General features: G+C 45.0%; 1 protein-coding gene across 1 annotated transcript in view; it reads right to left on the minus strand.

Moving 5' to 3' along the window:
* The window catches only part of TMEM273 (transmembrane protein 273), a 31,203-nt gene extending 19,617 nt beyond the window's left edge, over positions 1-11,586 (minus strand). Inside the window, exon 1 of the mRNA XM_069572573.1 lies at positions 11,360-11,586. Within this exon, the coding sequence (XP_069428674.1) occupies positions 11,360-11,555 (196 nt within the window). The 5' untranslated portion in view covers positions 11,556-11,586. The remainder of the gene's footprint in view (positions 1-11,359) is intronic.
* Between the last annotated feature and the right edge of the window lie 3,996 nt (positions 11,587-15,582).

Raw genomic sequence — 15,582 nt, forward strand, 5'->3', positions numbered from 1 at the left:
GCCCTCGACCATTGAAATAAAAGCAGCAGCCCACCCTCAGTCTGTAGCTCACAGCTCCCCACCAAGCCATAGTCCCTGTCCTCTCACGCTCCACTGCCCAGCACACACACACAGGTCCCTCCCTTACGTCTCTGTGCTGACCCAGCTCTGGAACTTTCAAGGATTTTCTAACATAACCAAAAAAAAGAAAAAAATCTTGCATTTGTATGTGTGTGTGATTTGAGGGGGGGCGGGTAGAGCTCTAAAGCCAGGTAGGGGCAGGAGTCTCTCTCGGGGATCACGGTCCTCCTTTCACAGGGAAGTCCCAGGAGGTGAGTGCCGTGTCGTGTCACGCAGCTGAAGGAGAGTGCCCCAGGATCTGGACCCGAGCCAGCCCGGCTCCTCAGGGTCTCCGGTCGCGCACAGTGAGGACTGGGGCTCCAGGCTGAGCACAGGTTCTTAGCGTGTCGTGTGTGGCTCAGCTTCGAGGGCCCATCTGCAGCTCTGTAAGGCGGGGCTCTGTTCTTCGTACCCGAGGGTCGCCTCAGGGGCCCTCTCTGAGCATCTCCAGAACCTTCTCTGGGTCAGCTTAGCTGCCCAGGGCTATCTCCACACAGCCTCAAGCCAGTTGGTCCTACGTCGTCTTCTGCAGTACAAGCTGTGACAGAGAAGGCACCTCGGCCACACCCTGACCGCAGGCCTCACGCAGTGGGAAAGCTGGTGTAAGTGTATAATGGGGCCTCAGAAGCCAGCATAGACCCTGCTGGTGAGGCCCGAGACACACCCAGCCTTCTTCTCTCCTAGGTGGTCTTACTACTAACTCACCTGCTACACTGCTGGGGAGGTGGTGGGGCGGCTCTTCTCTCAGGGCTGCTAAAATATCCTCAGGGTAAGACCTGTTTCCTCCCGAGGCTCACACTCCTCCCCCAGCTAACCCCTCCATCATCCCCGGCTGCAGCTCACGCTCCTCCCCAACCCACACTGCCTTTCTGCAGTCCTCTCAGGCCAACCAGATCCGTCCCTGCTCACGGTTCCTGCAGACTGGCTCCTGGAAGCCAAGCTTCTGCTTCATGCACTAACCAACTCAAACAAGTGCGGCTGCTGGGCATGAGCTAAGCGGTGGCTGGCAAGATTGGATCCCTGACCTGACCGAGGTGACAGTGTGGCAGGAAGCAAGATCCCAAACAGGCATGGAAACAGCACTGGGAGAGAGCATCTCTGGGGTCCTGGGGCTGGGGTGGTGGGGGCGGTGGGGGGTGGTTGGCACACACCTCACACAACAGAGGCAATACGAGACTGGGCAGGGGACTGGACTGGAACTTGATGGCTGTTCCTGGGGCTGGGGAGCAGGAGCCCCTGGATGGGCTGCATAATGGGCTAGGGAGGCCCAGTGACCACACAGATGCTTGTCAGTCTTGGCAACAGCAGGAAGCTGCCAAAGGATTTCAGGCAGGCGGTTCAGTTCAGTCGCTCAGTTGTGTCCAACTCTTTGCAACCCCATGAATCGCAGCACACCAGGCCTCCCTGTCCATCACCAACTCCCGGAGTTCACTCAGATTCACATCCATCGAGTCCGTGATGCCATCCAGCCATCTCATCCCCTGTCGTCCCCTTCTCCTCCTGCCCCCAATCCCTTCCAGCATCAGAGTCTTTTCCAATGAGTCAACTCCTCGCATGAGGTGGCCCAAGTACTGAAGCTTCAGCTTTAGCATCATTCCTTCCAAAGAAATCCCAGGGCTGATCTCCTTCAGAATGGACTGGTTGGATCTCCTTGCAGTCCAAGGGACTCTCAAGAGTCTTCTCCAACACTACAGTTCAAAAGCACCAATTCTTGGGCACTCAGCTTTCTTCACAGTCCAACTCTCACATCCATACACGACCACAGGAAAAACCATAGTCTTGACTAGACGGACCTTTGTTGGCCAAGTAATGTCTCTGCTTTTCAACATGCTATCTAGGTTGGTCATAACTTTCCTTCCATTTGGTCCCATCACTTCATGGGAAGTAGATGGGGAAACAGTGGAAACAGTGTCAGACTTTATTTTTTGGGCTCCAAAATCACTGCAGATGGTGACTGCAGCCATGAAATTAAAAGACACTCCTTGGAATTCAGTCAGAGATATAATCAAATTGTTCTCAGGAAAACTCCTTTTCCAGGAAGCCCTCCTGGATACTCTAGTTTGGCTCAAGTTCTCCTCTCTGTTCCCTTCCTGTTCGTTCATCTCAGCACTTAACAAACACACTGCAACTGCCCTCTCCATGGACTATCAACTCCTTCAGGTTGGGGCCTGAAATCATGTACTTTTTGTGTCCTGGCAGAGTCTGGTGAAAATCACTGTTTGGTTAACATAAGGGACAGCCCTGATGTCCATGTGTTCCAGCCCCTTGGTATAGCCCATGGGTCCCGTTCTAGGTCCTTCACCTCAAACCCTGGACAACAACTCCTTAATGACATGGCCCACGGATCTGCACAGGTCTCTGAGGTGGGTGCAGTCAGGTTCCAGGCAAAAACTCCCCCAGCTGCCCATCTGTTTCATTCAGACAACAGGGAGAGCACAAGCCCAGTTCATCTTACTGAGAATCATTAGCCGCTTATCGAATAGAATCAAATTTGATAAAAGGAGCAGTTGAAGCAATTCTGGTGGATAAGTGAGGGTCTGGGTGTGACAGAGATGCTGACGTGACTTTGCAGAGGAGGCATGCATGGTTTAATTTGAGAGCAAGTGAAGAAGCCTACAGATCAGTGTGTTGTTAGCCAGGTCAGCAACAGCTCTGAGCCTCTCGGCTGCGGCTCCCACCCGGGATGCAAGGCACAGGGACTATCCTATAGACAGACACTCTGCTGAGGTCGCTCCTCGTGCCTTCACCTCACAGGGCACTTCCCCTCAGGAGTCTCGAGGGTCAGGGACGTGTGTCTGAGAGACTGCAAACAAAAAGAGTAGAGAAAATCACCGGAACAAAACCCTGGTTCTTTGAAAAGATCGATCAAATTGACAACCCTCTAGCAAGACTGACAAAGGAAAAGAGAGAGAATACACCAATTACCAAGAGCAGAAATGGAACAGGAAATCATATAGATATTCCAGACCTCAGAAGGGTAATAAGAGAACACCATGAAAAACTCTACACATAAAATCCTGATGTCGTGGATAAAATGAACCGAATCCTCAAAAAGGACAAATATCACAACTCAACCAAATGAAATAGGATGAATAGCCTTGTAGCTATTAAGGAAATTAAATTCACAATCTACAAATTCTCAGAAATATGCAAGACCAATTTCATGAGAGAATTCCAGGAAATGTTTGAAGAAAATATTCACACCAGTTCTGTACAGTTCCGTCCAGAAAATGGAAAGGAAACACTTCCTAATTGATTTTATGAAGCCATTACTATGACATTAAAACTAGACAAAATTAAATGTAAAAAAAAAAAAAAGAAAACTTCAAACCAGTATCCCTCATGAATATAGATTCAAAATATTATCAAATAGAATTCAGCAAGATAAAAGAATTATACTTCATGAACATATGGAGTCTATCTAGGGACGCAAGACTGGTTTGATATTCAAGAATCCATCAATATAATCCACCATAACTACAAGCTAGTGAAGGAAAAGTTGCCTGACTATATAGAGTGATGCGGGAAAAGCATTTGACAAATCCTACATCCATTCATGGTAAAAACTCTCAGGAACTAGGAATAGAGGGAAATTCCCTCAACTTGATTAAGAATATCTGCCCCAACCCCTACAGCTAATATTATAGTGAATACTTAACGGTGAAAAATGAGATATTTTTCAATTAAGATAGAGAATATGCCTGTTACACACTACTAGAAGTTCCTGCCAACCTAATAAAGCAAGAAAAGGAAATATAAAGCATGCTTTTCAGAAAGAAATAAACTGTCCCTGCAGATGATATTATGGTCTATGTAGGAAAATCTGAAAGTTAAATCCTAGAACTAATAAGTTAATTCAGCAAGGGGGCAGGATAAAAGATGGACGTACCCAAATCAATTATACTTCTATAGACTAACAACTACACATAGAAAGAGGAACTTTAAATACCATTCAATTTATAATCACTCAAAAAAATACTTAGGTGCAAGTCTGGTAATATACGCTGCTGCTGCTAAGTCGCTTCAGTCGTGTCCAACTCTGTGCGACCCCATAGACGGCAGCCCACCAGGCTCCACCGTTCCTGGGATTCTCCAGGCAAGAACACTGGAGTGGGTTGCCATTTCCTTCTCCAATGCATGAAAGTGAAAAGTGAAAGTGAAGTCGCTCATATATACAATGTCTAATATGTTGAACATTCCACAATGCTGACAGAAAGTTTAAAGCATCCTGAATAATTAGAAATACATACTGATTTCATGAAAAACTCAACATAATAAAGATGCCAGACTCCTCAAATTGATCTATAGATTTAATGTAATTTCTATCAAAATTCGAGAAAGGTTTTGGTTGATGTAGATAAGATTATTCTAAATATTTACACAGAAAGGTGAAGGGACTCTACTCGCTAATTTTTTTTTGAAAAGCAAGCATAGAGCAGGAATGACCACTCTCCCATCTGGGAAGCTGTGTGCTTACAGAAATCAGTGCTGTGTGGTCCTGGCAGAGCGACAGACACATACATCAACGGAAAAGAGAAGATAGCAGAGATACTTCACACAAGTACGACCAACAGATTTCTGAGGAGCACGCAAAATCCGCTCAATAGAGGGACAACCTTTGTGTCAACCAATGGTGCTGGAGCAACTGGATATCCGTAAGAGGGAGAGAGGGAGAGTGGGAGGCAGGGAGGGAGGGGAAAGAAAGAAGCGTAGAGAAGAAAGACAGGAAGAAAAAGAAAAAAGTTACCTTGACTTAAATTCTCAAATGAGTTCAAAATGGATCATAGATGCAAACATATAATATAAAACTATATAACTTTTAAAAGAAAATGGAGGATAAAATTTTTGAGATTTAGGGTTGGTGAAAACTCAGCTATCAAACGCGTGACACATTAAAGAAAAAAAATCAGTAAATTAGGCAGTTACAATTAACTGGCTTTGTTTTATGAAAGACCCTGTGACGAGGATGAAGAGACAAGCTAGTGGCTGAGAGAAACTACTTTCAGATCACATATTTGACAAAGAACTCCCACCCCAAATACGTTAAGAACTTTTAAACAAACAAAAAAGCAGTCACATTAGAAAATTGATAAACATCATGAAGAGAATTCTTACAGTGTCAGGAAATTTCTCCTTGCCTTCCCGGGGTCCCAGCCCCTTCCTCCACCTTCTGCTGACTTTGAGAAAGACTCTGGTACGTGGTTTCTTCTGGTATATTTACGATCATTTGTTACAGAGTCAAAGAGAACTAATACAGCAGAAATTCTTTCTCACTGGAACGCACACACCACGTGATTCCGAACCATTGTCTTGGCAAGAATCTGGAACAGGGGAAAAGCTGTCAGGAAAGGTTTTTACAAAGATCTCAGGGAGTGAGAGCCAAGGCATAAAGTGATGACTTTGACTTGTGAGATAAAAACGAATTTAATTCTCTTTACCCCGGCCTTTGCCATCTTTTCATTATAAATTAAGGGGGGAGAAAAGCTTCTGCTCTCTTCAATAACTCTGCCTCCTCCAGTGAAGAATGTTTTAGGCACTGGAACGTAATTAAAGTGATATTGTATTTCTTTTATTATCATGATTATAATAATACATAGATTTCAGCAGGTACTTTCCAACAGAATTAAAACCAAGACAGATGGCTGACATTTGGGTGGGAATTGGAGTCTACAGGAATATTTTATGCAGCAGCTTTCTAAAAAGGAAGGTGCAAACCTCTAATAAAATGCCTAGAAATTTCACTGGATATTGAGCTCTTCTTAGGGCAATATTTTAACAAAATTTTAAAATATTGATTGGTCGGTAGTTAAGTGGCAAATTATTTAGAATTGTGACAGCTATTATCCAAAACCCAGTTGTAAGTCTTTTATCATTATGTCAAAAGTACATCAGCCTCTCTCAGAAGAGAGAGAGGCTACACTTCCCAATGTGAAACCCTAAGGACGCAAGATCAGCTACGGATTTTCTGATGGGGAATGGACCCCTGGAATCTGATCATTAGGATATCAGACAAACTCCCAGTTGAGGAATGTTCTGTGAAAAAAGGGGGACAGAAACCCTCAAACATCAGTATCATAAACAATGAACAAAATTTGTGGAGACGTTCCAGATTAAAGAAGGTTGAAGAGACACGGCAACCAAACACACCACCAGGTCCTCACCACTGGCTTCTTGCCTGAGACACGGTAAAAGCTGCAAAGATCACCGTGAGGTCCCTGGAGTACTGGACTATGATAGATTACATGAAAACTTTAGTCAATGCTAACTTTCCTGAAGTTGATAACTGTCCTGTGACTGTAGTTTTGTGAGAGATTGTGCATACTCAGTCGCTCAGTGGTGTATTTCTGACTCTCTGCGACCCCATGGACTATTATAACCCACGAGACTCCTCGGTCTATGGAACTTTGCAGGCCAGTATATAAGAGCAAGTTGCCATTTCATACTCCAGGGGATCTTCCCGACCCAGAGATTGAACCCTCATCTCCTTCATCTCCTGCATCGGCAGGAGGATTCTTTACCACTGAACCATATCTTCAGTTTTAAAAAATACACATTAATGTATTTAGGGTTTTTTTGAAAGTGATGTATATAAATTAATCTCAAGTGGCTCAGGAAAAAAATCTGCCTCTGTATGCATCTCTCTCTGTATGTATGTATATGTATAAATATATCTACTATATACAATAGGTATTTTCCGTTTCATAAAAACATAGCTATTATCTACATAAAGATCGCTAGAGACTATAAATGCAAATATACACAGAACCCCGTTTGTTTCATCATGCGTTCTCCCTATTTACAGAGAGAGAGAGCATGTGATAAAGCGAGCGAGGTAATTTGTTAAAGAAATCAGCAAATCGTACAACTGTTCTTTGTACTGTTCTTATTCCTGCAACTTAGGTTTGATATTATTTTTAAATAAAAAATTGAAAGGATAGTTTGAAAAATCTTGTCAGTTTTTGCCTGTGATCCATTTTGACTGACGGGCCAAAAATATAGTCTTTGGGAATCGAAACACTTCCATTTGAATCCCAGCATTCTCGCTTACCTTGCCCTCTGGTAAATTAGCCATCATGCAATCATGCTCTATTTCTCAGTTTCCTCATCTGTGAAGTGGGCATAATGTTGCTGCTCATGAACAGTTCAGGCACGTATTAGATGAGGATAGAAGTATTGAAAAGTAGGAGAAATTTAAAAAAATAAAAATAAATAAATAAATAATTTAAAAAAAGAACAGTAGGAGAAAAAGGAAAGATGATTAAATAAATGATAGGACAATTAATATTCCATAAAGAAAAAAACTAAAATTAGCCCTTATACAAAAAGAAATTCCAAATAAAGACCTAATCATGAAAAATTCAACCACTTTAAAGGTTAAAAAAAAGGTTTCTTAGGCGAGACAGAAAAACAAAACATACAAAAAGGGAAAGACATAAATTTGACTGTATCACATCTAGAGACTTCTGCAAAGAATGACGCAAATATAAAAGAAAGGCAGTAATACAAGAAAAGCAATAGTAAGAGAAAATATTTGCAATGCATGGCATAAACAAAAACTTAATGTCCAGAAAAAAAAATTCATAAAAAACCAGTAACCAAGTAAAACTAGCAAGAAGTTTAGAGAAAAAGAAACCTGTCTGATAAGTACATGGAAAATGGTTCTTCACACTAGCAATCAGAAACATATAACCTAAACCCTTGTAGGTAATATTTCACAACTCTGGCAAAAAAAATTTAGAAATGTGACAATATCAAGTTTTATCGAATCAGTAGCAGGATAGATAACCCCGACCTCCCTGGTGGAGAGCAACTCCGGTAAAAGGAGAATCACGCATACAAATGGCAGGAAGTCCTTCCAGGCGCGCCTCCTCAGGGGCACACTGCTCATAGGCCCTAGGAGACAGGCCCCAGAAGGCTCACTGCAGCGACAGCTGTCATGAGAAGCGTTAGCAACAACCCGAGTTGGGTCCATCCTGGAATGGACAAAGAAATTACTGTGCGGTATTTCAACAGACTCATACAGAGAGTTAAGGAGAAGACACCTGGTTTCCGGGCTCAGCATGGGTAGATGACACAGATGTTACCCACGCTGTGGGGCATTCAGGTCAACATTTAACACCCAGAATACAGCACAGGAAGGAAGCACAGTCAAAGCCGGGGCGCCACTTCCTCTGGAGAGAGAGGAGGGTAAACAAGACGGAGGAAGGCAGACTAAGGGCTCCGCTTCATCTCTGAAGCCCGCTTCTTCGATGGATGTGTTCATTCATCCATCTTCTTTCAAACACGGATATCTTAAACAAACTTTTTTTGGAAATGTGTTAATTTAGGGTGTTGTGTCCATGAATGTTTGTTACCTTGATCTAAGTTTTAGAAATAGTTTCAAAATATTTGAGGACTGGTTCTTCCAAAGCTCTCCAACTACTCCATGTGTGGGAAACGGTGGACCTGGTCTCTCTTCCCTGGCCCCAGGCAAGCCTGGATGTCACCAAGGTGACAAGGTAGAGATGCCACTCTGCCTCTCTGCATCCCTAAAAGCCTTCTCGTGTGCAGTTCTCACATATACCCTGGGATGACCAGCCCGGTCACCTGCCTTCACAAGCCATCTGTTCATGGGTCACACTAGCTAATCCTTAGCTCACTTTCACCAGTCCTTAAAGGGAAAGTGCAGTTTGTCTTTTACTTTTCAATAGGTTGGTAGTTATTTTTCTCTTCATATAAATATATTTATTGGAATGAAGAATATATATAAACATTATGACATTTTCCAACACAGAAACTAAAAGATGGCCTATAATCCTATTTCCTAAAAGAGTTGAGGGATACTTTTAACCGCTTGCTATATTTCCTCCCCATCAATTTTTGGAAAGGTAAGAAAACGTGCAAAATACGACGACGTAACTAGAACTCTGCAACTATGACCTTGTCTCTTCTCTTCTACCCAGATCAGTTCTGAGAAAGTTAAGTCTTTCATTGACACGTACTGGATTCGTCGGAAATTTTACAGCATAATTGATTTAGCCGGATTCCGACAGATAATCATTAGTTTCTGGTTTTCGCTGTGATCAGCAGTGCTGAATAGCATCCTGCTAAATATTTTAGGAAGCTTTTACCCTGTTAGGTTATTAGGATGAGCTCCTGGAAGTGGAATTTTGGGGTAGAAGGCTGCGAACAGCTTACATTTTGCTGCAAATTACCAAATTGTGATTATAGATTCTGGTAGTCAATAACGAATGGTCCCCTCACCTTAGATACTGGCTACATGCTTTAAATATGATAACAGATTGAATTCTCTCAACCTGTGGGGTCGGTACTATCTTCATCCCCAAGTCACAGGTGAGAAATCTGAGCACAGTGAGGATGAATGTCCTACCCATGCCCTCTGGGCTGGCAAAGAGCAGGGCAAGGATTCACATGCAGTGCGTTTAGAGCTGGATGCACTGGGCTAATCACTGCTATCTCTACAAGCAGGGTTTGAAAGCCCTAAGTAGTTGTGATGCTTTGGCATCACAACGCAAACCTCATCCAGAAAACTCAGATGATAGGGGGACTAATTCCAGAGTTGTCACGGGGACAGAATGAGCTAATGTAAAGGATTGAGCAGAATATATACGACTATGCAGCTTATCAGATCCACTCCAAAATGTTTGACGTTATTATTTCTTCTGTTACTTGTGAGCGTGAGCATTTTAAAGGTTTATTCTATTTGTCATTCTTCAGTGAATCGCCTGTTCGTATAATTTGCACATTTTTTTCACGAGGCTCCTTAAATTTAACTTTTTCCTCCCAGGCTTGTGTGTCTACATAAGTCAAAAGCAGAAACGAGGGTTAACGCTTGGACTGCCTCCTGTCACTCTTCCCAGGCACACCTCCCAGGGTCTGCCCTGTGCATCCTTAGTTCTGGCTGCCTGGGTTTCACCATCCTTTCATTGCCACCGACTCTTGTTTCACATGCCATTTCCACGTGTAAACCGGCAGAGGCCGAGGCTGCTGTCTGACCTGCTAACTCCCGGAGGTCAAGGACTTTATTCTCTCCTGGGCTTAGTGCAGGCTTTAGACATAGTCCTGCCCATGAGAATAATTTTGCCCGCGTCCAGGATACAGGCTGTCATTCGAGAGGCAGAACATTAAATCGAGACAGACTGCTCGCCTCTGAGGCTTGACTCAGTGCAAGTTTTGGCAAAGAGCTTCTTTGTGTAGATGACAGACATCCATTGCCTTTTTAAGAAATAACAGTTGACGTTAAAGAGGATTTTGCAAAAAGTCTCAAGACTCTTTCCTTTTCTGTTATCTATGCATTTTTCTAACCATCACCCTGTCTTGATCACTGTCTCTTTGGGGTTTCTCCTGTCCGTTTCTCTGGCCCGATTCTTCTCCCTCTATATCATCTCCCTCTTTTTCTATTAGTCTCTGCCTCTCTCCCTTTTCCTCTTCTGATCACAGGATTAAAAGCGACTTTAGAAAACAAATACCTCTGAGTAAATAAGAGCATGCTTTATTGCATAATAAGACTGATTCACCATTAACAATAGAAAAGCATCTACATATCTACATTTTCTCATTTTACGTAATTATTTTCATTTGACTTGATTAAATTTAACTTAATTTTCACACAATCCTAGAAGGTAAACATTATTATTCTCCCTTTTATTGGCTCAGAAACTGAGACTCTAAGGAGCTCTGTTTTGTCAGCAATGGAGCCACAGTTTAAAGCTAGATTTGTCTAGGTCCCAACCCCACTCCAGGACTCTTCCCTGGAAAACCCCAGGGACTGAGGAGCCTGGTGGGCTGCAGTCCATGGGGTCGCTAAGAGTCGGACACAACTGAGCGACTTCACTTTCACTTTTCACTTTCCTGCATTGAAGAAGGAAATGGCAACCCACTCCAGTGTTCTTGCCTGGAGAATCCCAGGGATGGGGGAGCCTGGTGGGCTGCCCTCTATGGAGTCGCACAGAGTCAGACACGACTGAAGCGACTTAGCAGCAGCAGCAGCAGCAGCAACCCCAAAGCTTTTTCTGCCACAGGAAACTTCTTGTCCTCTGCACTCCCAGAAGCATTTGTCAGCTGCAGCTGGAGTGAAACAGACCAAAAGGGTTTCTCACTGTCCCATCAAAGTGAGAAAAGCCGTCTGTCCAAAGGGACACATGTGTTCTCGAGGGACTGAGCCCCAGTGGGCTAGCAAGCCCCAGTTTCTGACTTACTGAAGCATCCCCGCCCCAGCCAAGAAAGGAGGACGTGAGCCCCCTTTCCACACACCACTTACCAAGGAGAAGGAGGAGGACAGTCAGCGTTCTGGCCGCAGAGCACATGCTGGCGTTCTGCTCAGGGCTTCTTACAGGGCAGAGAAGGGGGCTATGTGACCAAAGCTCCAGGGAACGGGAGCCCAGTCCCACGTGACAGATGGGGAAGGAAGCTGCCGCCACAGCCCAGCACTGCTCAGTCCCCCTCAGCCCTGTCATCCCAGCAAGTGCAGGCGGCCAAAGGTAGGTCCACAATGAGGGCATCTCGGGTAAGAAGGGGGCACCAAGGGAGCAGCACTGATCCTTACCCAGTGTTATCGCCTATGATATTCCCCAGTACTGATCCTTACCCAGTATTATCGCCTATGATGTTCCCCACACAAGTGTGACTGCGTGCAGATTCTTCCCCAGAGACCCCAGCTGGTAAGTCTCAGAGAGGGATGTGGGCAAAGCTGGGCTGCCTGGAGGTGCAACTCCTGCAGTAGCCCCCAGCCCCCCAGCCTTGAGGCAAGGGCAGGAAGTACCCCCAAGCCCACAGCGTGGCCAGTCACTGTTTTAGGACCACAGACTCCTTTGGGTTCCAATGGCCTATGGATTTCTCCCCAGAATAACATTCTTAAGTGCCCCAAATAAGGTACTTAGGGATCCTTCCCAGGTGGTGATAGTGGTAAAGAACCTGCCTGCCAGTGCAGGAGACAAAAGCGACCCGGGTTCAACCCTTGGGTCAGAAAGATCCCCTGGAGAAGAGAATGGCAGCCCGCTCCAGTATTCTTGCCTGGAGAACCCCATGGACAGAGGAGCCTGGCGGGCGGCAGCCCCTGGGGTCACAAAGAGTCAGATGTGACTGAGTGATTAGCACATGATTTAGCCCATGCATACACTCACAAGGATTATAAAAGAAACTAGTTATTTTGAAATACAGTTACCCAAATATCTAGAAAACAGACTTGCGATACAGAAATATATGTACTTCTTTACCCACACAGTGAATAACAAGGCGTGGCATCAAGTGAAGTAAGTACCACCGTCTTGATGCCATGATATTGAGAGATGTCTCTAACAGCTGAAGTGTGGATGGACATATTCACTGCTCCTGCTAGTGAAAAAGCACCCGCGTGGTAGTGGCACTGCGGCTTACTGGCTGCACTAGCATTAGCAGGAAATGCTACGTTTCCATTAGAGGTTAGAGGACAGAGATGGAATTTTTTCCCACCCAAGGTCACAGATCCCAGGTCAAGTGTCCAACCTCAGGAGACCCTTGGCTGTTAACACAGACTCAGCCCGCAAATTTGGGGTCACACGTTTCCATACTTCTCCTTGACATACACTTAACTGTCAAGGCACCACCTCCAGGGTGCAAGAAAGGTCACTTGCAAAAACATAAATCAACTTAATGGCAGTTGTAGAGCCCCATTTAAATGAGTGAGCAGAAGCTGAACACTTTTCTTCTTGGGATCCCTCAGCCAAATCCCCAGCACAGCTCACTCAGTGAGCGCTTGCACTCTTAGAAGGCGAGTTTATCTGACCCCCATCCCAACCCTCTGAGTCAGGTGTTAGCACTGGCCTTCCTTTGATGAGGGAGGGAATGACATCACTGAGGTGTGTGGTACCCCAGGTCCACTCAGCTGAGTGCTGAGCCCAAGCCTTTGGCTGGCAGTCTGTGCCTCTCACACCACACTGTGCCATCCATGGGTGGTTGCCAAGGTCCATCTGTCCAGCCAGAGGCCATCAGGTTGCACTGGCAGCCGCTGACACCCACTGACGGGACCCCTTCAGAACAGCCGTGTTTGCGTCTCTGAGTCTCCCCATGAGTGGAGCAGATCGTTTCTGGGGAACGCAGTTTTCTTTACTTTGGTGCCTTTTACGTTCCACCCTTTTACCCAGATACACTTTATTTCCTTTTAAACACTCTGGCTCACTCTTCACTTGCACCAGGAAACATATTCTCTCTTGCTTCTCCCGAAACATGTGGACTTTTAAAATCTTTATCCCTCTTAATGGAGACACTTGCAGGAGAGATATTTCAGTTTCCCCTAAGCGATCTGGAAGAAAATGCCAGGGCAGACACAATAATCTATGGGCAGTGGCTGTGGGCTGCAGGAAACACACCAGGAGATCAAGCGGGCCCAAGGTTTCAGGTACACAAAGAGGTCCCAAGCTGATGTGACATCAGACTTTGCAATTTCGGGGCAACTAATTTGAAAATGTCTTCACACGCAATGTGCGTGCTCAGTAGCTTGAGTCGTCTGTGACTCTGTGACCCCATGGACTGTGGCCCTCCAGGCACCTCTGTCTATGGGATTTTCCTGTCAAGAATACTGGCGTGGGTAGTCACTCTCTTCTCCAGGGGGTTTTCCTGACCCAGGGATCAAACCCGTGTCTCCTGAATCTCCCGTGCTGCACGTGAATTCTCTACCGCTGAGCCACTGGGAAAGCCCTCACGTGTGGCAAGTCAAACCGAATAGCAGTGTGCAGCTTCTGCTCTAGAATACCTCTCGTGATCTCTTCCAGGGCTCAAGCTTTCATATTTAGACCCACGAAGGGAAGTTTCTGCAGCAACTTCTTCTTTTTCACCCAGCCACAACTCCTAAGACCAGAAAATGCAGCCTCTGCTACCCACCTGAGCAGAAGAGTGGAGACTGGTCCCAAACGCTGCAATCTGAAGTGACAGCCTGCCATCCTCTAGCCAGGGGATCTGGGGGTGACTGGAGTCTCAGTGTGGTGCCCTCCCGGCCAGAACGGGCTGCCCCACCCCATGCCCCTGTAATAACTGCCCAGCTCTTAACCAGAGGCTGCTCTTTCATAGGTGTCGGGATGCCTCCCACTAGACCGGGAGCCTGTGAGGTCAGGGGCCAGAGCACTGAGCCCCACACCCGACACAGCAGCGGGTCTCAAGAGCTTTTACTGAATAAAGGAATCACTTTACTTTGCTCACACACAGACTGAGGCAGCCCAGCCTCCAGCCTAGAGCACGGTTGTGGACCTCACCTGCGGTAGGGAGGTAACCTGCTCTGCCAACCAACAGAGAAAGAGCTCGGCAGCTCTGATATTCTGCAGGCTCTGTCCCTCCTCCAGCGTGGTCCCCTCATGCCCAGGAAGCATCTGTCTGCTCCCAGCAGCTGAGCGCCAGCCACAGTGCGTGCGACTGATGCACGTGTCTATAGTACTAGCCGAGCTGCTGCTGCTTGGTTATTTCTGATTCTCTGCAGCCCCACAGACTGTAGCCGCCAGGCTCCTCAGTCCATGGCATTCTTCAGACAAGAATAGTGGAGTGGGTTGCCATTTCCTACTCCAGAGGGTCTTCCCAACCCAGAGATCGAACCTGCGTCTCTTGCATCTCCTCGTTGGCAGGCAGGTTCTTTCCCAGTGGCACCACCTGCAAAGCCCAGTACTAGTCGGGAAAAACCGTCAAATCTGCCAAGATTGCGGGGGACTTTGGAAAAAACTAAGTATAGGGAAGATTTTTAATCACATATTGATGTACCACACTTAAATAGAAGGCTGGTCCAAAAAAATAGAAAATTTTCTTTTCAACCATGCATACAATATTTACAAAGAAAATATGAACCAGGAAGCCATTCTCAAAAATTTCAAAGAATAGGTGCCAAACAGCGCATATTTCTTACCATGGCGCAACTGAATTAGGTCACAGTGGCCAAAAATACATTTAAGTTTCCATGTTTAGACATTTAAAAATGCATTTTTAAGCAACTGATAAGTCAAAGAAAAAGTTACAATGAAAATTAAAAACAGCTAGCACTGAATGATAATGAAAGTGTCTTGTATCAGATTTGTGGACTGCAAGTAAAATAAGAATTAAAAGGAAATGAGTAGATATAAATGCTTAGAAATGAAAGACTTAAAAAGGCATGGGTTACATGAATAAGTCTGGTTATCCAAGGCATAGTAATGCAAATATAGCTAACAATACTTTATTCTGTACTTAAAATCTGTTTAGAGGGTAAATCTTAATTGTTCTCGATACACAGGCCCACACACGCTGAGGGGACAGATATGTTAACTCACCTGACTGTTATTTCACAATGTATACATACATCGGAACACCAGTTGTACACTTTAAATGTATCATATTTTTAGTTGTTGATTAATATTTTAATGAGGATGGGTGAAAATATTGGTTAAGTTAAGCTGAGAATGTGAAAAAATATGATATAACATTTTTGGAAACAATTTTTATTCTCTGGTGAAGTTAAAGATTTACCATGTGATTCAACAATTCTATTCC

The sequence above is a fragment of the Ovis canadensis genome, chromosome 25 (genome assembly GCF_042477335.2).
Source record: "Ovis canadensis isolate MfBH-ARS-UI-01 breed Bighorn chromosome 25, ARS-UI_OviCan_v2, whole genome shotgun sequence".
Lineage (NCBI taxonomy): Eukaryota > Metazoa > Chordata > Mammalia > Artiodactyla > Bovidae > Ovis > Ovis canadensis.